The sequence below is a fragment of the Tupaia chinensis genome, unplaced genomic scaffold (assembly GCF_000334495.1).
Source record: "Tupaia chinensis unplaced genomic scaffold, TupChi_1.0 Scaffold000361_2, whole genome shotgun sequence".
Taxonomy (NCBI): Eukaryota; Metazoa; Chordata; class Mammalia; order Scandentia; family Tupaiidae; genus Tupaia; species Tupaia belangeri.
In genome coordinates this window covers 4,330,915-4,355,271 of record NW_006159858.1, presented here as the reverse complement: position 1 = coordinate 4,355,271, position 24,357 = coordinate 4,330,915, and the positions used below count along the sequence as shown (strand labels likewise).

Here is a 24,357-nt window from a genome sequence, read left to right as displayed (position 1 = left end):
CGGAAGAGTGGGTGCCAATCTAGAGTTCTGAGGTCACTACAAGGTCCCTCACACACACTGGTCTAAGCTTTGGACCTTATCCACTAAGGAAGACAATTAGAAGATGTGAGGGATTTTAGAAAGTCAGAGCCTCTAGTGACTGCTCCATCCAGTGGGTGCTGCTCATCCTGTATCCCTTTTCTACTTCCTCATTCCCAAGAACTGGGTCATCCTGGTGGAGGAAACATGGCTGCTTCCTTGGGGCTGGGTAAAAGTCTGTCTTAGGAGAAGAGATCTGACAGTAGTGAAGGTACCCTGTTTGCTGCTGTGGACAGCACTCGGCAGCCTTCTAAATCCAGCCATTGTATTCGTATTTGTTGGTGGGTTAGCAATGAGCCCACCCTCTGATAGGCAGTGGGGTAGATACAGAGGAAGCAAACATGGCCGTTTATAAAGGCACTCGTAGGCTGTTGCAGAGACAGAGCTCTTCTGTGTTCAACTGTGTGACCCCGCGTGTCAGTTCAGTACTAGGTCAGAAATGAGGAACCTAGTATTGACTGGAGTTGGCAGAAAAGCCTCTGTAGATGTGGGCTTGAAGAGTGGGGAGGATTTATTCCAGGGGCAGAAAGAACATGCTAGAATCACCAAAGCAGTGAGCTCTGGAGATGTGCAGGGAGAGAGTAGCCGGGGTCATGGGGCCACAGTCTCATACTAGAGTCTGGTTATTGTTGCTCCAGCGTGAGGAACCTCACCTTCAAGAAGGAATTTGAGTTCAAGGACCTCACCTTCAAGAAGGGCTTTGGCAAGGAGTTATGGCAAGGGGCCCAAGAATGCATGCACGTTTATGTATTTTTTTTCTAAAACCATATGTTTTAGCTGAATGACTCCCATGAGGGGTTGAGCTATATTTTGATGTTTAGAGGGCCCTTCATTGTTAAAGATACTGGCATGAGACTGGCGCAGTGGCCTGCTCTGCCCTCTGCCCCACCCATGATTGACACCTTGTTGATGAGGCTCTTTCTCATGAGTGTTCAATACATGGAATTGCCTGTAACCACGGGACTGCCAGGAAAGTACAACCAATTACTGAGCAACCCAGTTATTTCCTTTCCTAGGGTAAACCTACATAGCAAGAGGTCAGTCAGTCTTTCCTGTCTGACTTGATTCTGAAGGAATGGCAAGTAGCTGAGGACACTGGCAAATCCTACCGCTCACCTTTCTCATCCCCTGATGTTTACCAAATAAGATGCAGGATGACCCAGTAAACTTGGATTTCAGATAAACAAACGAACACTTTTTAAGTACAAAGATATCCCAAATACTGCAAGTTTCATTGTTTGTTGAGTGTGTTGGGAGCAGGTGTTAAATCTGGCAACTCCAGTCCCCAACTACTTCCTGTTATCATTTTGAAGTCTTTGCGGAGTCCATTTGGGGTCTCTATTCAGCAGAAGAGTGTCAATCTCAGTCCTATGCAGCTTGTGCTGGGCAGCTGGCATCTTTAAGAGGAAGAGTCTTAACATTCTCACTTCCTGGAGGATCCGAGATCACCTCAGATGAAGAACTAGGGGACGTTTGAGAGTGGAGCTGCGGGTGTAGGGAGGATCTGACTTCTCATGTCAGGTCTCCTTTTGGCTGAATAACCTTGGACAAATTACTTTGCCTGTCTCTTTGCATCTCTTTTTATCTTGTAAAAGATGGGAGTTGACCTGGAGGGTCTCTGAGGCCTGAATGGGAAAAGTTAGGAAGACAGTTACAGCTTGGGATGTGGAGTGTGAGGCTGCTGGGTGTGCGGGGTGGGAATGAAGGCAAGACTTCAGGCTGTTTCCCCTCTGCAAATGTGGGGGAGGATACGGGGTGAGTGCTGTGGTAACAGGCTTGCAGTCTGCCAAGTTGGGGACTTGGGTTTCACACAAAATTGGGTTTGAAATCCTGGTGTTTCAGGCCATGGGGAAAAAACACACTCTTACATCAAAATGTGAAGGGTGGGGGGCAGCTTGGGTGCATCCCCTCTCAGTTCCCCACTGACCTGCACAATGGAGCCTGTACATGGCGTCAGGGGGCCATGTCCGCAAGAGGCCTCGGAGGTATCTCTTGGCTGAGTACCCAGGCTGGATCTGCCGTTGGGCCTGGCTCTCCAGCTGGCTTCGGAAGTAGAGGTACGGCTGCCAGGCTCTGTCCTGCTTCCCCTGTGGGGGACACCCGTCAGGAAACAGCACAGCTGCTGAGCCTGAGCCTCCGAGAGATATAGGCTGGTTAGCACAATCCTCGTCAGTAATCCAGGAGACTCCCAGAAAGTGCCAGAAGGCACCAAAGACAGATGCCTCAGCTAACAGACCTAACCTGAGAAAAGCTCTGAAAGGCCCCTGCAGATTGGCAGTTGGAAAGAGAAGGAGAAATGACAAATACCAGACCCCATCTTGAAAAAGAGCATTAAGAAAAGGATAAAAGCCTCCGAAGAACACACATTACCTAGTTCAGCCTGTGGAAATCATTTCAGTACCCTCCCAAATGGCCCTGTGCTGTAAGAGAGAGCCAGCTTGCAAATCAGCCTTGGCACTCAGTGTTCATAATAGGAGTAGTGGGATATACAAACCACATCCATGTTTATGGGGAGCTTGGCATTTGAAAATACCTGGCTCTGCTGATTTCGTTTCAGGTAGGGAAAATTTTCTGGGAAGCTGCTTGTCAAAGTCAGTCCCACTGTGTAAGACATCATGGGGAATAAGTGGGAATAACATCTTATACTTGGCTAGGAATTTACATTATACAAAAAACTGTCATGGGGACCAGTTGGTGGCATGGTGGTTAAGGTGCTGGTCACTCCCACATGGCTGACCACAGTTCAAGTCTCGGACCTGGTGGCTTGCTTTCTCATTTTCTCTCTCTCTCTCTCTGTTTCTCTCCGGTCAAATTAAATGAATTAATAAATAAAATTTAAAAAACAATTATTTAAAAGAAAACTTTCACCTTATTATAATCCTATGAAGTGAACTGAGTTAATACAACCACTTGTAGAAACAATGTAGACACTCCAGGAGGGTGATCAGTAATGCAGAGAACAGCAAACATGTGAGACCAGTGTGAACATTTCTTACCCGCCCTTTGTCTGTGGCAGACATCACTAATCAATCATAGCATGATTGACTGCTGAACTGAACAAAATCTCAAAGTCCACTTTCTCTTTTAAAGCATTCAAAAACTGAGACATAACTTGTATATAAAAACATGCACAGAGCTTGGTGTTTAGTTCGATAAAATTTGGTAATTGTCTACACCTTTGTCAACACCATGGAAAACAAAATACAGAACATTTTCATCAGCCCAGAAAGTTCTCTTGTGCCACTTTCTAGTCAGTGTCTTCCCGCCCACCAGGTAATTACTATTCTGATTTCTGACACCACAGACTAGTTTGTTCTATTCTTGAACTTCATATACATGGAAACATACAGCTTAGATTCTTTGATGTCCCATGAAAGTGATCCTTCCAGTGTCCCAGTGAGAACTGGCAGTGAGATAAAACCCATTTGCCACCCCTTAGTTAAGCAGCTCCTCCAGGCCAGTGTAGACTGGGAAGATAGAGTGTAAAAGGCTCAGCCAATCAGCAATGGGTTAAGAACCAGAATCCAGGGCTTTGAAATCCACATCTGTGCAAAACCTCCTATTCTTCAAGGTCTCGGTCCATTCATCAGTGGACCAGGACTTGGCATGATCCAGCTTGATGTCAAAACAAGAAATAAAGATGGTTTTGCTGCAGGTGCTTCAGTGAGCACTGTAGATAGTAAGAGCTGTAAGACTAGTGAGACCAGCAGTTTCATACTTGTTAGGTTACAGTAAACCTAACTTAATAGGCTTAAACCATGAGAAAGTCAGCTTAGTACGTCAGATAACAAAGAGGCCAAAGATCAGAGAGAACCAGAGTAGGAGGGTGATCCATAGAGCTGGAGTACTTAATGGCCTTGTGGAGCAGCTGGTCAAATATGAAATTCCTATCCCCAAACCTTTTGTTACCTGAGATAATCAAATCTCCTTATTGCTGAATCCAGGACTGGAAGGCTTATTTATTTATTTATTTTTAATGCCAGAGGGCAGGTGTGGTCATCAGAAAGAGAAAAAGTGAGCACATCCCTGATGGGGTGTGGTCACCCTGAAATTCCTTCTCTTTACTTTCTCCATGCCGCCAGGATTTTGGGTTTGCACACATGCACGCACATGCACCTGGCATATTTTTCAAGCTGCTGGGGCTGAGATTTGAACCGAAGTTAATGAGATCTGGCTTTCTCTGCAGAGTACTTTACTGCCCTAATGGGCTGGCTGAGGCAAGGCCGATTTTTTTAAAGGGCCAGATAGTAGGTATTTTAGGCTTTGCAGGCCATAGGGTCTCGTTGCCAGCACTTGGCCTGTCCTTACAGTGCAAAAGTAGCCATAGATAATATATAAACAAATAGGGCTGGTTGTGTTCCAATAAAACTTTATTTACAAAACAAATAGTGGGTAGGATTTGGTCAAACCCTGACTTAAACCACTGAGAACTAAACAACTTGTTTGCAGCCTAAGTATTGCTGATACAGAGATATAATATGCGAGCAACAGATTAGAAGATGCTACCGATTCAAGGAGTAGGGAACAGGCACTGGAGAAAAAGGGGCAAATAAGACAGGTAATGATGAATAAACAGGCAAGAGATGAAGCCTAGCTTATTATTCAAGTGACTCTATTCTCCAGGAATTTGTGTAGTAAATGCTTGGAATGCAAACACGGAGCATCCCCTGCTCCTTGCTGTTCAGGCAGTTTATGTAGCAGGTGCTTCAAGTGCAAAATGAACCTTGGAAATTCAGCTACACGTCGTCTTCAGGCTTGTGCCAATGGATGTGAAAGAAAGAATTGTAGATAGTGGAAGCAACACGATACCTCATACACTCCGCTTTTATTTTTCTTTCTTTCTTTCTTTTTTTTTGAGAGGTTTTTGCTATAGGGTGCGTGCGCTCTTCAGACAGACAGAGAGAGAGCAAGAAATCACCCGCCATGGGGGATGGCCATGCCGCAATCCCTTCTCCTCCATTCTTCTCTTGGGATCTTGGGCACGCATGCACATGCGCCAGGCGTGAGTTTAAGCCACCAGGTCCAGGACTCGAACATGCGGTCGACTACATGGGAGTCCAGCGACATAGCCATTACACCAACTGCTGGTCCCTACACCCTGCTTTTTTATGCTTGTACAATTAATGTCTGTTGGTCCCTGCTATGGTTTGAATGTGTCCCCCACCCTCCCCAAATTCATACATTGAGAGATTTGAAGAGCCATTGTAACGGTGCTGAGTGGGTGAAAATTCAATCCGATCGTGTGTTGAAAGATGGAAACTTGAGGAGGGGGATTGGATGAGGTCATCGGGGTGGGGCCTCCATGATCAACTCCTGGTACCTTTCTAAGGGACACACAGAAACACAAACATGGACACACACACTCTTGCCTCTTGACACGTGATCCTCTATGCTGCCTCAGGGCTCTGCAAAGAGCCCCACCAGCAAGAAGGCCCTCACCAGCTGTAGCTTCTTGACCTTGGACCTCTAAAACCACGAGCTAAATAAATTTCTGTTCTACATTGCCCAGTTTTGGGTATTCAGCAACAGAGACCAGACTGTGACAGGCATTTTATATACCAGGTTGCATTGGAGCCTAAAACATGAAGCCATTCAACCTGAGGCTTTTTCTAGGTGAGCTGGTGCCCCATTACCTCCCTGTAAGTCTTTGCTAAAACTGACTTCTCTCTGAATGTGGCAAAACCCAGCCTCTTCCAGATGCTGTGTCCCTGTGCCATGACAGAATGCACCGTTTGAGTTGAGACGAAATCCCCCTGGTTCTCCTTAGTATTTCTAAAGTACCAGCTTAGTTCCATGGCTTTACTGGGCTGCTGGCTCTGTGGCGTATTATTATAACAAATTACCACATGCTTAGTAGCCTAAGCGATAGAAACGTACTATCTACCATTCTAGAGGATAGAAGTTTGAAATGCTCTTTCTGGGCTAAAGTCAAAGTGCTGACAGATGTTCTTTTTGGGAGACTATGGGGAAGACTCTGTCCTTTTCTTTTCTCACCTCTATAGGCTGCCCATACTCCTTGGCTTGTGGCCCCTTCCCCCATCTTCAAAACCCAGTGATGTTGGGACTAGCAGTTAGTGTAATGGCTATGTTGCTGGAGTCCCATGTAGTCGACCACAGTTCGAGTCTCGGACTCGATGGTTTAACACTCACGTTGGGCGCGTATGCGTGTGTGCCCAAGATCCCAAGAGGAGAATGGAGAAGGGATTGGGTGTGGCCATCCCCCCCTGGGGGGTGATTTCTCACTTTCTGTCTCACTGTCTCTGTCTGGCGAGTGCACGTGCCCTGTAGCAAAAACCTCTCAAAAAAAACCCCCCAAAAAACCCAGTGATGTTGGGCTGACTTTTCAGGCAGTCCTTTCTCTGGTTCTTCCTTCTGATTCCTTCTTCCATTTTTGAAAACCCTTGTGCTTACATAGGGCCCACTCAGATAACCAAGATGTCTCCCCAGTTTAAGGCCATCTGATTAGCAACCTTATGCCAACTTAATCTCTTTGTCGTGTAACCTGACGTTTCTCAGGTTCTGGGGAATTAGACTGTAGTTGTGGGGTGGGGAAGGGATTATTCTGCGTACCCCAGATTCTTTATGCTTTTTCTAATTTTCTGGTTTCTCTTAGTCAATTCTCAAATGATGCTTGTGAAGCTAGTTAATAATGCCACAACTCATTGGGTAAACTGAGGCACAGAGGGAAGCCCAAGCCTGCTCAGGATTCCCAATGGGACCCCTCAGGGTGAAATCTATTCACTCATTTGCAATGTATTTAATAATATTTTAAGTGGAAAAAGCAAAATCTACAAGAAAACGTCTGCAACATAATTATAGCCTCATAACAGTTCGTTCGTCCTCTGTGTGTATAACCGTGGTGGAAAGACTGGGAGGGAACAGATTAAAAATCTAATAATGGCAATTCTAGGGTGTTGCGCAGAAGCTCTCAGAGTTTTCTCTTTTTCTATAAAGTCAAATTTCTAATGATATATTTAAATGATCATAAACAGAAACATGTTAATTCACTGCACACACTCTCTCCTCACACTTATTCCTCTAGCCTGTCTCCGACATTATTCTGGACCTTGCCACTCTCTCAAAGGTTATTCTAAAACATAAAAGAGACAGAAGGGAGCCAGGAGAGGAGTTTCTGGAGCAGGGAAGTAAACACGACAGCAGGAGGCTAGCTGCGGATGGTTTCAGACTGCCTGGGTCTGCCTTGGCTTTGCCAATTCACCCCAGCTTGGGGTTTCTCCTGAGGGGAGTAATTAGGGAGCAGAGTGGCCTGTCATCCTCACTCCACCGTGACTTTTTCCTCTAATGAGGGACTCATTGGGCCAGTGCCTTCCTGCCACCCGCCAGGCCCCTGAAGGCAGAGGGGTCAAAGGGACCGCGTGTCCCTGTCTCTGGCTCCGCACCAGCTGTTCTGTCCATCCACTCCAGAGCTGGTAGCCGAGTGTTTTTGGAGGCTAGGGGGAGACAGAGGGCATGGAGCAGACAAGGAGTGGCAGGATGCCAGAGTCCCCAGGAAGGCGAGAAAGTCCTGGACAACCAGCTGCCACCTTGTCACAGAGGACCTCCTGGCCTGTGTGAGCAGGAGCCAACAGAGGGGTGAAGAGAGAGATCCAGAAATCACAATTTGGTGCTCACCCACTTCTCCAGGTATGTTTTAGCTGAGAGCCTCCCTGTCTGATTACCCTGAGCTTTGTTCTCCTCTAGCCTCTGCTCACCCGTGCCAGGAAGGTCTCCCCCAACTTATTTTTTAATTTTTAAATTTTAGAGTATTTTTTTTGCCTGAGGGTGTATGCACCTGCTGGAGAGAGAAAAAGAGAGACAGAGACAGTGAGAGAGAAAGTGAGAGACCACCCCCCCTCGGGGGGTAGGGGAGGGTGGCCACGCCACAATCCATTCTCTTCCATTCTCCTCCCAGGGTCTTGGGTACACACGCACACGTACCTGGCATGAGTTTCAAGCCACCGAGCCTGGGACTCCAACCACCACCGGCCATGTGGGAGTCCAGCAACATAACCACTATGCCATCCACGGGCCCCACCCTTCACTTATTTTTACCTCAAGGCTCATCTCAAATTCTGCCTCCTCCAAGAAGATGGTCTAGATTTTCCCAGTAAGAAGTGACAATTGTTACCTTTTTATACTTCCATAGCATATTAATAGCCTAGCTCCTCTCATAGACTGCCTTGTATCAAGTGTCACTGGGGCGCAAATCTGCTTCCTTAACTAGATTGTGCACCTCTGGTGGGTAGAGGTTATGGTCTCCTCCTGATGCTCTAGCAACAAGTATGTTCACCCAACAACCACTTGCTGAGCATCTGCTATGTGTCAGGCACTGTCCTAAGGGCTGACCACTTACTAGCCTTGGGCATTAGCTCAGTTGAATGGAAAGACCCAATAATGTCCAAAGTTTACTGCTGACCCCTGTGCTCTGAGGTCCTGCCCCCACTGGAAGTCCTCTCAGGAGGAGCACAGCTGGCATCGCCTATCCTGTCAGGCTCGCTGGAGTCAGGGTGCTTCCAGGAGAAGAGGTGGGGGTAGGGTGGGAGGGAAGAAATGGGAAGCCACTTGCAGCTCTGCCTATAAGGTGTCTCCAAGCCCAGTCTGATTTTAATCCACCTTGTGCAAACACAGCCATCCTCAGCCAGCCACCTCTCTGCAGGTTTAATTTCTCACTCTCCCATATCTCTGTGTGACCATGTGCTGCTCCTGGATACCAGGCCAGGAGGAAGAGAATCAAGCAGTGGTCTGAACTTTCTTGTCAATGCGTGTTGCAACAAGCTTAGTTTCTGAACAAACTACTCATTATCAAAGCCATGACCAGACATGAAAAGATGTTTAATGTCATTTATCACCAGGGAAATGCAAATCAAAACCACAATGAGATACAACTTCATGCCCATTACAATGGCTATTATAAAAAGACAACAACAAAGGGCCAGCAGGTGATGTGGTGGTTAAATCACTGGACTCTCACATGGCCAACAATGGTTCAAGTCCCTGACCGGTGGCTTGAAAATCATGCCAAGCACATGTGCCTGTGAGCCCAAAATCCTGAGAAGAGCATGGAGAAGGGATTTTGGCATGACCATCCCCACCCTGTGAGGTGATTTGTCACTTTCTTCCACCCCCTCTCTGGCAAAAACTGGGTGCTCTGTGTGCTATAGCAAAAACTCAACCCAACAATAACAACAAAAAATAACAAGTGTTGGTGATGACATGGAGATGTTGAAACCCTGTGCATTGCTGGTGGGAACGTAAAATGGTGTAACTGCCATGGAGAACCATGCAGTGGGTCCTCAAAAAATTAAAAATAGAATTACAGCGTGATCCAGCAATTCCTCTTCTGGGTATTACACACAAAAATTGAAAACATGGATACAAACAGATGTTTGTATGCACATGTTTACAGGGCGTTACTCACAGTAGGCAAAACATGGAAGCAACTCAAGTGTCCATCGATGGATGGATAGATAAACAAACTGTGGTATACACACAATAGAATATGAATCAGCTTCAAAAAGGAAGAAAATTCTGACACATATCACAATATGATTGAACCTTGAAGACATTTTGCTAAGTGAGGTAAGTTGAGTCACAAAAGATAGGTACTTTGGAATTCTACCCATACGAGGTACTTAGAGTCAAATTCATAGAGACGGAAAGCAGAAATGTGGTTGCCAGGAGCTGGTGGCAGGGGAAAGTAGGGAGTTACTGTTTAATGGACACACTCTTTTGGCTCTGCAAAATGTAAAAATTTCTTTTTTTTAATAATTGTTTTTATTTAACTTTATTTATTTTATTATTATTATTATTTTCTAGTTTGATCAGAGAGAGAGAGACAGAGAGGGAAAGTGAGAAGGCAAGAACCAGGTCCAGGACTTGATCCACAGTGGGCCATGTGGGATTCCAGCACCTTTAGCCACCACGCTACCTGCTGGCCTCCCATATAATGTAAAAATTTCTGGAAAAGGTGGTGGTAATGGTTTTACCACAGTGTGAATGTGCTTAATGCCCCTACACTTAAAAATAGTTAAGACAGAAAATTTTGAGGGCCAGTAGATGGCAAGGAGGTTAAAGCATTGGATCCCACATGGTCGATTGTGTGGTTTGAGTCTCAGACCCAGTGGCTTGAAAAATCACATTGGGTTCATATGTGTGCAGACCCATAATCCTGAGAGGAAATTGGGAGAAAAGGAATTCTAGTACTGCCATCCCCCTTGTGAGGGGTTATTGCTCACTTTCCCTAGCTTTCTCTCTGTATCTCTCTGGCAGATACAGCAAAAGAGACCAAAAACAAGCTAAAAAAAATTTTAAAAAATTATATTATGTTATCTTCCATTAAAAAAGTATATATCTTATAAAGTTGTCATGAAGATGAATAATTAATAATTAATTGTATAATAATTAATTAATAAAAAAGTGTAAAGTGCTTAGAATGGTGATTGGTACAATAGTTAAATTCTAACAAGTGTTAGTGATTATTATTAATATTCTGCTACTTAAACAAGGAAACCAACGAATGAAGTATATAAAGTATAGAAAAACATGAGTCTACCAGCTTAAAAATAGAAAAATGGAATTAAAGTATGAGTTTTTATTTTGGTACAAAATTTTGAAGTCTATTAATCATTTTTCAGAATTATTTTCCATGAACTTTTGGAAGACCCTTCATAGATGTGGCTTACTTTGAAAATGTTACCAATAACCCAGACTGGGCTCACTGAAAATCTGATTTGCTTTCTTAGAGTTGTAAAGGGTTAGTTTAAGGGTGCTATGGTTTGGATAATGGTTTGTCCCTTAAAGGTTTGTGTTTGGGAATTTGGTCTTAGTGGTGATTTGGCTTCTCTTAAAATTTCATGTGTTGGGACTTGGTTTTGTTGTAAAGGTGTTAAGTGAAAACTTCTTGGGTGGAGACTGAGTATGATAGCCTCATTGGAGTGGGGCTGTCATGATCGAGTTATGTTATGTCTATAAGGAGAGGAAATGAGGCAGACAGATGCTATATGGGTATTGTCCACGCTCCACTCTGTTCAAAGTTTCTGCCATCTGCAGTTTGGTTATGCCTCTGGTCTTCCAGTTATCAGAACTATGAACGAATAAATCTTTATTCTTGGATAAATCATCCAGTCTCAGGTATTTCTCTTAGCAATGCAATCACGACCTAAAACCAAGGATGTGTTGGAAGACCCAGATCCACTTTAAAAAATACTGCTAAAGCTGGGAATATACTTCTTTCCTCTGAGCATGTGGAGTCTTCAAAATCAGGCCCTCTAGGGCTTAAGACCGAGCCTTTGCAATCAATCATCCGGGCTCCAATTCTGGCTACACCAATGACGTATGTAATTTGGGACAAGTTAGTTAACATCAAGCCCTAGTTTTTCCCTCCTAAAAAATGAAGGTAATGCTAGTACCCAACTCATAAACTTGTGTAGATCGAGTGAGGTTATACAGATACACTAAACACCAAAAGTGTTGGCTGTTATCGACATTATCTTTGGCTTCATAGTCAGGGTTGACGATCTTTCCTATGCCTAGGTTTGTTAAAGTCTCTGCTCAGGACCTGGCCAGATGGAGGGCACTAGGAAAAGGGACCGTATAATCAGGTAACTCTTTCTCCCCTTCATTGCCTTAGCGCCCACTGAACGCTTTGCTGATGGCCATCAGGACATTTCTCGATTCTTAAGGACATCATTGGATATGTAGCAGGTTAATGATCAGGACTTGCAGAAGGAACTTTGTTCTCCTCTTTGTTGGATGAAAGGGCAACTGAAATTTATTACTCTTCGTCCTTTTCTGTATTTTCCTACTTTGTACGATGGGCCTCTATTCTATTCACGATGAAAAAATAAAATTGATTCAGAAGATATCAATTTCCTGCTTAATAAAATGGTAACCTGGGGACCAGCAGTTGGCATAATGGCTATGTTGATGGACTCCCATGTAGTTGACCGCAGTTCGAGTCCTGAACCTGGTGGCTTAAACTCATGCTGGGCACGTGGGCGTGCGTGCCCAAGATCCCGAGAGGAGAATAGAGAAGAAGGTATTGCGACATGGCCATCTCCCCTAGGGGGTGATTTCTCACTTTCTGTCTCTCTGTTTCTCTCTGTCTTTCTGGTGAGCACATGTGCCCTATAGCAAAAACCTCTCCTAATAAATAAATAAATGTTAAATAAAATGGTAACCTGAAGGGCTGGACATCAGCTGTAAACAACAACTAGAGTTAAGTGCTATGCATATAAAGATATGAGAGAAATAAAACAGTATATAGGGAATGGGGATCTATTCAGTGGTACAAGGCTGACAGTACTGTTCATTTAAATTTTTTCTTTATTTAAGACAGAGCATGTGTGCACACATGTGATAGGCAGAGAGAGGACCATCCTTCACAGGATCTGGTCACAACATGGTCACTTCCTCCTGTCCTCCAGCCCAGTAGATCTTAGGCACATGTGTACTTGAAGTTACATTGACCTAACCAGGGACTCAGATTGCAGTTGTGTGGGATCTGGCTTCTTTTGAGGTGCGCATTACCACTGCACCACAGGCCCAGCCCTAACACTAGCTTTCTTGGGCCAGCAGGTGGCATGGTGGTGAAGGCACTGGACTCACACACGGCTGGCCATGGTTCTAGTGCCACACCTGGCAGCTTGCTTTCTCACTTTCCCTCTCTCTGTCTCTCTCTTGTGAGTGCACATGTCCTACAGAGAATTAAAAAAAGTAATCATAAAAATAAATAAAATTAAAAATATTTTTTAAATTAGTTTTTTTTCTTTTTTCCCCTTCTCTTCAAAATTGCTTATAATACTCTTAACTATAACCACATTTATAAGGGAGATGGTGGTAGCAATGCAACTTGTTGAAATTCACTATAGTTCTATAAATTCTATTTATCCCTCTATGAAATAAAGCTATGACATGTCTTATAAGTTGAATCTTAAAACAAATTCTCAAGAAAAAATTATTTAATTAACATCTCATTGTTAGACATGTAAAGATATTGCTAAATTTACAAAATTCTAAGAATATGAGATACACTAAAATGATGTGGCAATGACAATATTTTTTTTTTGAAAGGTTTTTGCTATAGGGCGCGTGCGCTCACCAGACAGACAGAGAGAGACAGAGAGACAGAAAGCGAGAAATCACCCCCCAGGGGAGATGGCCATGCTGCAATCCCTTCTCCTCCATTCTCCTCTCGGAATCTAGGACACGCACGCACGCACACGCGCCCAGAGTGAGTTTTAAGCCACCGGGTCCAGGACGCGAACCGCGGCCGACTACATGGGAGTCCAGCGACACAGCCATTACATTAACTGCTGGTACCCTATAATGACAATATTTCTGATGATCTGGGAGACACTATAGATTATTGCTAAGCTTCAAGAGCTTCATTATGATTATCATTTAGATATGAATTATGGTTACTTAGGTTTTATTTATTTTTTTTCCCTTTATTTGTGATTGTGTGTGTGTGCATGAAAGAGAGAGAGAACTCCTCCCACACGCAAATGGGGCCTGGCCACACTACAATCTTTCTTCCTCCAATTCTCCATCCCATCAGGATCCTGGGCACCTGTGTGCACACTTGGCTTGTGGCCACTGGGGCCAGGACTCACATCCCAGATGGCCATGTAAGATTCTGCTTCCTCTGCACAGCGCTTGACCACTGTGCTCCAGAGCCTAGCCTGCTGAGATTTTATAGCTAGTTGACTTCGAAATGAAGCTGAGTGAATGAAAGGCCTCAAAAGGAATGTTTTTCATTTAGGGAATGTTGAATAAGATTTTCTTCTGTTTTTTTAAAAAAATCAAAACCAGGCTCACACAGTGGTGCTGTGGTAACGTGACTGGACCCACGTAGGCAAGGCCCAGGTTTTTTTTTTTTTTTTTTGGAGAGAGTTTTCACTGTAGGGCGCGTGCGCTCGCCCGACAGACAGAGAGAGACAGAGAGACAGAAAGCGAGAAATCACCCCCCAGGGGGGATGGTCACGCCGCAATCCCTTCTCCTCCATTCTCCTCTCGGGATCTTGGGCACGCACGCACACGCGCCTGGCGTGAGTTTTAAGCCACCGGGTCCGGGACACGAACCGCGGTCGACTACGTGGGAGTCCAGCGACATAGCCATTACGCTAACTGCTGGTTCCCGCAAGGCCCAGGTTTGTATCAGGGCCTCTGGTGCACGCGAGTGATCGTGCTCATGACCCAGTGCTGCTGAGGCTGGGGTGCATCATGGTATGAAGACCTTGTTAGGGGTGCCTCTCCATCTTTCTCAGTCTCTCTCTCTCAGAAGAAATAAATGAATAAGTTTAAGAAAAACAAGCAACACATCTGTATGTGTCTACAAGTCTGAGGACTCTGACATCAAATCTCTTGACCTAATCTTTGCTTGTTAGGAAGTTGGGCATCAAGGGGGTGAAAGAGGGGGTGCCTATTGAGGTCTAAACCCTAGGTACATTGCCACACCTATGTCGTTAGAGCCATCGACAGAACTGGAAATGCTGTGACAAGCTTTAAACATGGAATGACACCACCCTGTGACAGTCTGAGTGGGGTCTGAATACTGGAGCATTCTTGGTTCACGTCCGGCCAGTATAGGTTCTTTTGGAAGCAGTAACACGGTATTGGCTAACCCCTCTCTACTCTTGTTCCCCCTCCACTTTGGATTGTTTATTTATTTATTTTCTTTTTTAGTGAAAAATCACTCTCCAGAAAGGATGGCCACACTACAGTCCCTTCTCCATTATACTCTAAGGCCTTCGGGCACACACGCACATGTGCCTAGAGCAATTTGAAGCTGCCTGGTCTGGGATTTGAACTGTAGTTGACTGTGTGGGAGTTCAAGAACTTAACCACCAAATCATCTTTTTTTTTGAAAAGGTTTTTGCTATAGGGCATGTGCGCTTCCCAGAAAGACAGAGAGGGACAGAGAGACAGAAAGCAAAAAATCACCCCCCAGGGGGGATGGCCACGCCACAATCCCTTCTCCTCCTTTCTCCTCTCGGGATCTTGGGCATGCATGCACACGTGCCTGGCGAGAGTTTAAACCACCAGGTCCAGGGCTCGAACTGCAGTCGACTACATGGGAGTCCAGTGACATAGCCATTACGCTAACTGCTGGTCCCCCACCAAGCCATCTTTTGGCCTTTGGTTTGTTTATTTTATTTTGAATGTAGTGCTTTTAATTCTTTTTTTTTTTTTGAGAGAGATTTTTGCTGTAGGGGATGTGTGTTTGCCAGAGAGACAGAGAGATGGAAAGTGAGAAATCACCCGCAGGGGAGATGGCCACACCACAATCCCTTCTCATCCATTCTCCTCTCAGGATTTTGGGCACACATGCACACATGTCCCATGTGTTTTAAGCCACTGGATCTGACACTTGAACCATGGTCAATTACATGGGAGTCCAACAACGTAACTATTATACCATCTGCTGGTCCCATGGTGCTTTTAATTCTTAAGTTGTCTTATTTGGACAAAGGCACGTTGACCCTGAGGAGCCGATGGTGTGCTTACTAGTGGGCTCTCTCTACGACACTATTTACTATCCTGTTTTCTTGCCTGATCCTTCCACCTGGACCTCTAGGATCAATTTTCTCTTCCCTTCAAAGCCAGATTTTTTTTTTTTTTTGAGACATTTTTGCCATAGGGCACAAGTGTTAACCAGTTAAGCACACAGAGAGAGACAGAAAGCGAGAAATCTCCCTCCAGAAGGGATGGCCATGCCACAGTTCCTTCTCCTCCATTCTCCTCTCATGATTTTGGGCATCCATACACAAGCACCTAGCATGAGTTTTAAACTGCAGGGTCCGGGACTCAAACTGCCATCGACTACGTGGGAGTTCAGTGATGTAACCATTATGCCATCTGCTGGTCTCTAAGCCATAGATTTTTATTTTATTTTATTTTTTAAATTCTATGATTTAAAAATATGTTTGATAAAGAGAATTATATAAATACAAGTATCATTTATAATCCCACCATACATGGTTTAACCCATAGTTAAAATCTGGGCATGTATCTTTCTGCAATCTTTAATTTAATTTAATTTAATTTTTTTTAGTTTTTTGCCATGAGGCAGGTGTGTTCTCAGGAAAGAGAAAGAAAGAGAGAGCGAGGGAAAGTGAGAAATTACCTGCTGGGGGCTGGGCATGTGGTAATCCTTTCTTTTCCATTCTCTTCTCAGGATTTGGGGCATGCATGCACATGCACCTGGCATGATTTTGAAGCCACCAGGTCCAGGACCCCGGAACCATGGTTGGCTACATGGAGGCCCAGCACCTTAACCACTATGTTGCTTGCTAGACCCTTCAAATTTTTAATTTTTATTTATTTTTAATTTTATTTATTTTTTAAAGATTTATTTATTTTTAATTATACTCATTATCATTATTCTTCAATTTTGACCAGAGAGAGACAGACAGAGAGAAAAGGAGAGTGAGAAAGCAAACCAGGTCCAGGACTTGAACTGTGGTCGGCCATGTGGGAGTCCAGCACCTCAACCACCACTCCACCTGCCGGAGTTTTTATTTATTTATTTTTAAATGTTTTATTTTTATTAAAAAAAAATGTTTGGAGGGGTTTTTGCTGTAAGGCACATGCGCTTGCCAGAAAGAGACAGAGAGACAGAAAGCGAGAAATCACCCCCCAGAGGGGATGGTCACGCCGCAATCCCTTCTCCTCCATTCTCCTCTCAGGATCTTGGGCACACACGCACACGCACCTGGGGTGAGTTTAAGCTACCAGGTCCAGGACTCGAACTACGGTCGACTATGTGGGAATCCAGTGACATAGCCATTACACCATCTGCTGGTCCCTAAATCTTTAATTTTTTTAAAAAGTGGAATTATATGCTGCCTGGTCTCAAATTCTGGTGCACTGATCTACCTGGCTCTATAATCTTGGGTGAATTATTCTTTCTTTCTATGCTTCAGTTACTTCGCCTTTAAAGTGGGTAGCAGTGGTACCTCCCCCAGGTCTCTGTGGTAGTCAGTCGTATACCAGATTATGGAGCTGGAAGCCACATTCTGACCATGGTTGAGTCCCTGGCCTGGACAGCCTGAAAACACACCAGGTGTTTGTGTGCCCAGGATCCTGGCGGACGGAAAGCCTGGAGGAATCATGGCATGACTGATCCCTGTGGAGGACACTTTTTGATCTCTCTTTTTGTCTCTGACATATGCACTCAAAGGCTTTATCATGAATTAAAAAAAAAAAAAAAAGAAAAGAAAAGAAAAAAAAGGAAAGAAAAGCAGAAATGGGTTATGCTTCAAAGCACTTAGAACAGTGGCAGGAGCACAGTAAATACTCAACATGGCTAATGAACATTGGTATTTTTACTACATGACTGTTAAAAAAGCTATTTTTATTATATAAATGACTATTTTGTAACCTGCTTTTAAAAACTACACTGTGCAGATTTTCTCACATTGTTTGTAGCTTTATTGCCTGACTCAAAAGCTATTCTCTGCCTCTAACGTAATTTATTTCATCAGTGTTCCACTGCTGGTCGTTGTTGTTTGCAGTGTTTTGCATAGTAATAAATAACCCAATAGTACATGTTTTGAGGCATAACTCTTTGGGCATATCTCTGAATCATTTGTTGGGGCATGTTTCTAAAAGTAGAAGAAGCAGCGGAAACTGGGGCATTCTCCTCTCCGTCTCTGCCTTGGACAATAAGAAGTGTCTGCCTGGCCTTCATGGTCTAGCCCTCCACAGAGAGTAGGTGTGTGTGCACATGTTCGAATTTTGGCAGGAATGGAGAATCAAGGGGTATCCACCTCAGCTAGGCTTTTGCCAAAATATCCACCAGAAATATCATGGATTTGTGCTCCTAACATTCGAGACTGTTTTTCTCCATGGCCTTCCCAACACTGGGTATTATGGTTTCAGTTTCTTGCCTTTCTGTAGTTTTCCTCATCCATTTTCCAAAGCTCTACTCTTCTGACGTGTTTGCTTTCTTTGATCCCGAATCTCTTTTGAGTTGCTTCTCCTTCCGTTTTTTAAAAAAGTTTATCTATTTCTTCTCTGAGTGGGAGAGTACACCCAACAGGTGCCCGACACCACTACCCACCCTCAGCCTTCAGCTATCTTGGATCACGGGCACACGTGTGACCAGTGCTCTCAGGGAGGTCTCTGGATTTGAACTGGAAACCTTTCCATGTGGTATCGCCTCATAGAGCATCACTCTCTGCTGCTGGGCACTGTAGGTCCCTCCTCCCCTTTGGATCGGCTATATCCTGCCCTCTTACTATCCCAAACTTTCCTTTCTGATTTGTTTTTATTTTTTTTTTCTTGCCAGAGGCCATTTGCACTCTCAGGGGACAGGGGGAAGGGGAGAACTCCTGTGGTCACACTGTAAGTCTTTTTCCTCCATTTCTCCATCCTGCCAAAACCTGGACATGGGCACACCCACACCTGCCTCTCTGTTGGGAGCTGGACCATAAAGGTGATGCAGATGCTTCTTGTCTCCCAAGGCAGAGAGGGAGAGGAGAAACGCCCCAGTTTCCCTTTCTTCTTCAGTTTGCTCCCAACGGCACCCACTGAAGTTCAATCGGAAGCCAGTGGACACAGATGCTTGTGGAATTGTATGCTGCGTGTGGCCCGCCCCGATGTGACGCAGAGCAGAGTAGGACAGGGTACAGAGGGAATCTGAGGGCAGATGGGCCAAGGCCAGTCACAGTGACCTCAGGAGTCTCTTCAGATACCATGGACAGTAGGGCATGCTGGCCTTGGAGGAGGAGGACAGCTTTGGGTTTGGATCCTGACTGTCATTTCCTAGTTCTCTGGCTTGGACAAATCATTTAACTCCCTTGAGCTCTAGTTCACTTATCTATAAGAGGAGGCAAGAGGGCCAACAAGTGGGATGGTGGTTAAGGTACTGGATCCCACATGGCCAACTCCACAGTTCGAGTCCCAGACCTGGCGGCTTAGAAAACATGCTGGATGTCTGCGTGTACATGAACAAAATCCCAAGGGGAGAACGGAGAAGAGATTGTGGTGTGGCCATCCCCCCTGGGGAGTGATTTCTCACTTTCCCTCTCTCTCTGCCTTGCTCTGTCTCTTTTCAGTGAGTACTCTAGCCCTATGGCAAAGATCTAAAAAAAAACAACAAAAAGGTGGGAGTGGGGTAGGAAAAAACCATATTTCACAGAATCCCTGCGATGATTAAGATAATAGTTAAAAAGCAAGCTTTTGACAACAATCTGCTTCCTTTCATACAAGAATTTATGATTTTAAGACAAAGGACAATTGGGCATTTGGTCTAGGTCCTCAAACCACTGTATTTTGAAAGATGGGAAGGAGGCAGAGAAATCTCTCCTTTTGGAAGCTCTGCCTAGGGTGGAGGTGGGTGATAAATTGCCCAATGATGATATTAGGAGATGATCTAAGAAACATTGAAAATATCAAGCGTGACTCATTCATTCATTCCATAAATATTTACGGGTATTCATTAGTTTCTGGAAATGGTTTAGACATGTCTCCTGCCCTGGAGAAAATGTTATTCCAGGGACCAGCAGTTGGTGTAATGGCTATGTTGCTGGACTCTCATGTAGTCAACTGTGGTTGGAGTCCTGGACCCAGTGGCTTAAACTCATGCCGGGTACATGTGGTGCATGCCCAAGATCCGGAGAGGAGAATGGAGAAGAAGGGATTGTGGCATGGCCATCCCCCTAGGGAGTGATTTCTCACTTTCTGTCTCTCTGTCTCTCTCTCTGTCTTTCTGGTGAGTGCACGTGCCCTATAGCAAAAACCTCTCCAAAAAAAAAAAAAAAAAGAAAGAAAATGTTACTCCATCAGGGATGACAGATGGCCAGAGATAAATCTCAGTGCATAATGATATGGGAATATTTGCAAAGGAGAGAGCCATGGGCTAGCTCTGTCTAGGTAAGTGGAAGAAGGCTTCAGTGAGGAGATATTTTGGTTGGATTCTGAAGGATGGGTATGAGTTTGCCAGCTGTAGAAGTATGTGCAAAAGGGTCATGAAGGGTCACAGAGTGGTGGGGAATGGCAAGCTAGTTCCAGTTGAGGTGGCAGCAGGAACAAGTGGGTGATGTGGCTGGACGTGGAGGAGAAAGCCAGCATGAAGGGCCTGGTGTGAGAAGCTAATGACTTTATCCTGTGGGGGAAGGAGAAGTCAACAGGACTTTATTATTTTATTTCATTTTGAGAAATTTTTGCTATAAGGGGTGTGTGCTTCCTAGAGAGCCAGAGAGTGAAAAATCACCCCCCCCAGGGGAGATGGCCACACCACAATCCCGTCTCCTTTATTCTCCTCTTGGGATGTTGGATGGGCACACATGCACACGCATCCAGTATGAGTTTTAAGCTGCCGGGTCTGGGACCTGAACTGTGGTTGACTATGTGGGAGTCCAGCAACATAATCTTTATGCCATCTGCTGGTCCCGGTCAACACACTTTTAAAGCAGGGGCCCCAGATCCTGAGCTGTGGACTGGTGGCAGCTTGTGGCCCATTGGGGACCAGACTGGATCAGTGCCAGTCCATGGTGAGGGAGTGGGTGGTGGGCGGTGGGCAAGTGGTCCGTGTTTGCAGCTGCTCCCCACGACTTTCACTGCCACTTGCGCTCTGCCTCCTGTCAGATCAGCAGCCGTGCTGGAGTCTCATGGGACCATGAACTTTGTTGTTGTATGATTGTTTCATTGTGCATTGCAATGTGGTGATGGTGGAAATGGGGTGCATGATGGACATGGTGTTATTGGGGTGTCCCAGGACCAACTGCCCTCCTCTTCCCTCCATGAAGGGATTGTCTTCCAAAAGGCCAGTCTCTGGCACCAGGAAATTGAAGACTGCTGGTTTTGTTTGTTTGTTTGTTTTTTAGAGAGATTTTTGCATGTGCTTGCTGCAGAGAAGGAGAGAGACAGAGGCAGAAAGCGGTAAATCACCCTTCCAGGGGGGATGGCCTCACTGCAATCCTTTCTCCGGATCTTGGGCACGCATGCTTGCTGCAATCCTTCCTCCTCCGGATCTCGGGCATGCATGCACATGTGCCTGGAGAGAGTTTTAAGCAGCTGGATCTGGAACTCAAACCGTGGTTGACCACGTGGGAGTCCAGTGACGTAACCATTACGCCATCTGCTAGTCTCGGAGACTGCCGTTTTGAACTACTGCCATCTCTAGCCCAGAATTTCTAAAGTGACACATCTTCCCAGACTGCCTTACGGCCCCGCCAAAGGGCAGGTGCGTGCAGTTACATAAAGCGGAGGCCTGTGCACATCTCAGAAGACATTAGAAACTATGGATCAGAAAAGCGAGCGCAGGGGTTTCCCCTTAATATTAAATTCAGAATGGAAAGTCATTAACTTATCCTGCAAAAGCTCAAGGGCTCAAGGTAAATATTTAAAATGTTCTCTCTCTCATTTCCACAAAGCCAAGAACATCAGAGGTGGGATGATGATGCTTGTGGCTATGAGACAGAATTTCAAGAATTCTTATGAAACGTCTGCTGTCCCGAATCTGTCTGAATGCTGAAAAAGACTGTGTTACTGAAACTGAGAGGAAAACACAAAACGATAATGCTAATATAGCTTCATGCTTTTCACAGCCTTTTTGCATACATCATCTCATTTAAACCTTGTGACAACTGCTTGTGGTGGTTAGGCCAAGAGAACAACCTCATTTTAGAGAGGAAGAAATGAAGTCTGAGGGTTTTTTTTTTTCTTTTTTTTGGAGAGGTTTTTTGCTATAGGGCGTGTGCTCCCTAGAAAGACAGAGAGAGACAGAGAGACAGAAAGCGAGAAATCGCCCCCTAGGCGCCGCAATCCCTTCCCCTCCAGTCTCCTCTCGGGATCTTGGGCACACACGCCCACGCGGCCGGCGTGAGTTTTAAGCCGCCGGGTCCAGGACTTGAACTGCAGTCGACTACATGGGAATCCAGAGACATAGCCATTACGCTAACTACTGGTCCCAGGTCTGAGGGTTTTATGCCTTTCCAAGGGTCTGAGAAATCATACCCACAGCTGCCACTAGATTTGTAGATACCCAGGCCAGGGGCTGTTCCACCTACCTGCTTGCTGCCGTACACTAGGATAGCTTCTTTGAGATCTTGAAGAGTGTGCAGTTCAAGATCCAGCCTCTTCCTGTAGCTTTTGGGGTGGTAGGGGACTTTTCTCCTTTCTTCGGGTGTCCATGCTGATAAGGCTAAACCTTCTGAGTAGAGGATCAGGGCGCCCTTTCTAGTGCTGAACGTTTTAGGAAGGAAGAGGTTCCAGGAGGGCTGGTGGGTACCGTCCTCACCCTGAGGTTTGTTGACCAGGATGTAGTCTTCTGGGGACTTCCAGTTCAAGTAATCCTGCCGGGAAAAGATACCACCTTGACGGAGCTACTGCGGAAAACCTTCCTCCAACTTCATCTCCTTGGGCACAGTCTACGGGTTGTTCGCCCGGTGTTATGGGACACGACGACTTTTCTTAGCAACTGATATTCTTTTCTCATCTACATCTCCAAACTATGGAGTAGTCAGAAAAGTCATGACACATTTTTTTGCATAGAAAAAACATAGAAAAAAATACACCATGACTTTTCCAACAACCCAATAGGAGAAATCAAGGTATGGTTCCATTTCACCCCGTACAACATTCAGGACAGCCATTCACAACAGGAGGCTTCGCTGGGGTAGAGTGCAGGTTACAGACCAGTTAGTTTCCCAGATGTACGAAGCAGTAAGAATGATCAAGAGCAGTGAATAACTTTGAAATGACACCTGGACTAACTGGCAGTTTAAATAGGAGAAGTCCATTCTGACCCACTTCCGCTGGACACAGAGAGGATTACTATACATGCCAGATGCTAGGTAGCATTACCTAATTTGGCTACTTAGAAGCCTATAAAATGGTTCTATCTTGCAAGTACACCAATGCCATTTGCCATAGAGGTCCTTTGAAACTTTATGTCTTTTAACACAGCAAAGGTCAAATATCTTGACAAACTGCTATGACCATGAAAATCTCTGTAAGACCCCCAAAATTCGCCAAGTACCCCCAATGGAGTTCTGATTCTTGGCAGTAGTCTATGAAATAAAATTCCAGTCTAACAAGGGAACTTTACCACCTCTTTAAAATCTAAAACGAAAATTTTCTCTTGGCCTACGTTGAATATGAGTCCTGTGGGTTGAATTCCAGAGAGTTCAAGGAAGCCACTGAAATGGCACGAACACACACGGCATTTCAACCGCAGAGCATGACTTCTAAAAACCAAACAACCCTTAGCTTGTCTAGAACCCAGGTGGAAATTCTGGTCTTGAACCAAACCATCTGAATTGCAGACAATTCGGAATCTCTTTGGGTCTCAAGGAAAGAAGGCTGTAAAGTGGGGTGCAATGAGAAGGAAGAGGACCCCAGTGGCACTCTGGGGGTGTTAGGTGAACTACATTATTCCCTTGGGTTTCATGGAGGGGTGGGGTGGTGAGGGGCATTACCAGCACAAACCAAAACACTTGTTATTTACCCCAAGTGAAAACCCAGAGCATACCCCGCCCTGATGTGCCTTTCTTTAGCTGTTAAGACTCACCTCTGGTTCAAAGTAGACTTCTAACTTCTGTTTGCTCTGGACCAACTTCCCGTGTCCCCGGCTCAGGAGCGAGAGCGTGAACATATTTCCCCCCTCCGACCACCCCTTCTCAAGGGCAGTTCATCTTGGTTTGGAAGGCTGAAAACTGGTCACACCTCAAGATTTCCAAAGCTCAGCAGCAAGTCCAAGAAGACCACGAACACTGGGCCTTTTATGAAATACGTTTTCCCCTCTTACAGCAGCGTCTTAATAACAACCAGCCACTCAGCTGAGACAGTGCGTGTCTTTGTCGGGAGGAAAAATAAACTGCATATCGAGCTTCCTCAGGCCCGGGATTGTCTCCTCACTGGGCAGCCTCTCTCTTCTTCACCAGAGCCCTTGTTGTCCCTCGGCCCCGGTTGCTCTGTTACCGCCGCGTGCATCTGCAGATCTGGGCCACAGCACCATCCTCCTCATTGTGAGCAGAGGTTGTTTTCTGGTTGCTATGGCAGCACCGGGAAAGGAAGTCCCTTACACCAACCAAAGCAAGGCAGAGACGGCTGAGGGCAGTGCTGATGCACTGGGGGGAGGAGAGGTCAAAGGGACATCAGAGGGACCAGGCTCCGATTGCAAAGCTTAGTTGCAGGGGTGAGGGCCATGCTAAGGTATCTTGTCAATTCTAGCACTCATCTTGCATGGAGAGAGTATCTTCCCCCCAGATACATTTCTCCTGACATGTGAGCCTGTCACCGTCCACAGACCACAACAGACTTGGGGAACCG

General features: G+C 45.3%; 1 protein-coding gene across 1 annotated transcript in view; it reads right to left on the bottom strand.

Moving 5' to 3' along the window:
• Nucleotides 1-24,034, bottom strand: part of KIAA2012 (KIAA2012 ortholog) — a 185,222-nt gene extending 161,188 nt beyond the window's left edge. The window contains exons 1-3 of the mRNA XM_027773615.1: nucleotides 23,597-24,034; nucleotides 22,095-22,379; nucleotides 2,006-2,165 (exon numbers count right to left, since the gene is read on the bottom strand). Of these exons, the coding sequence (XP_027629416.1) occupies nucleotides 2,006-2,165; nucleotides 22,095-22,379; nucleotides 23,597-23,680 (529 nt within the window). The 5' untranslated portion in view covers nucleotides 23,681-24,034. The remainder of the gene's footprint in view (nucleotides 1-2,005; nucleotides 2,166-22,094; nucleotides 22,380-23,596) is intronic.
• Between the last annotated feature and the right edge of the window lie 323 nt (nucleotides 24,035-24,357).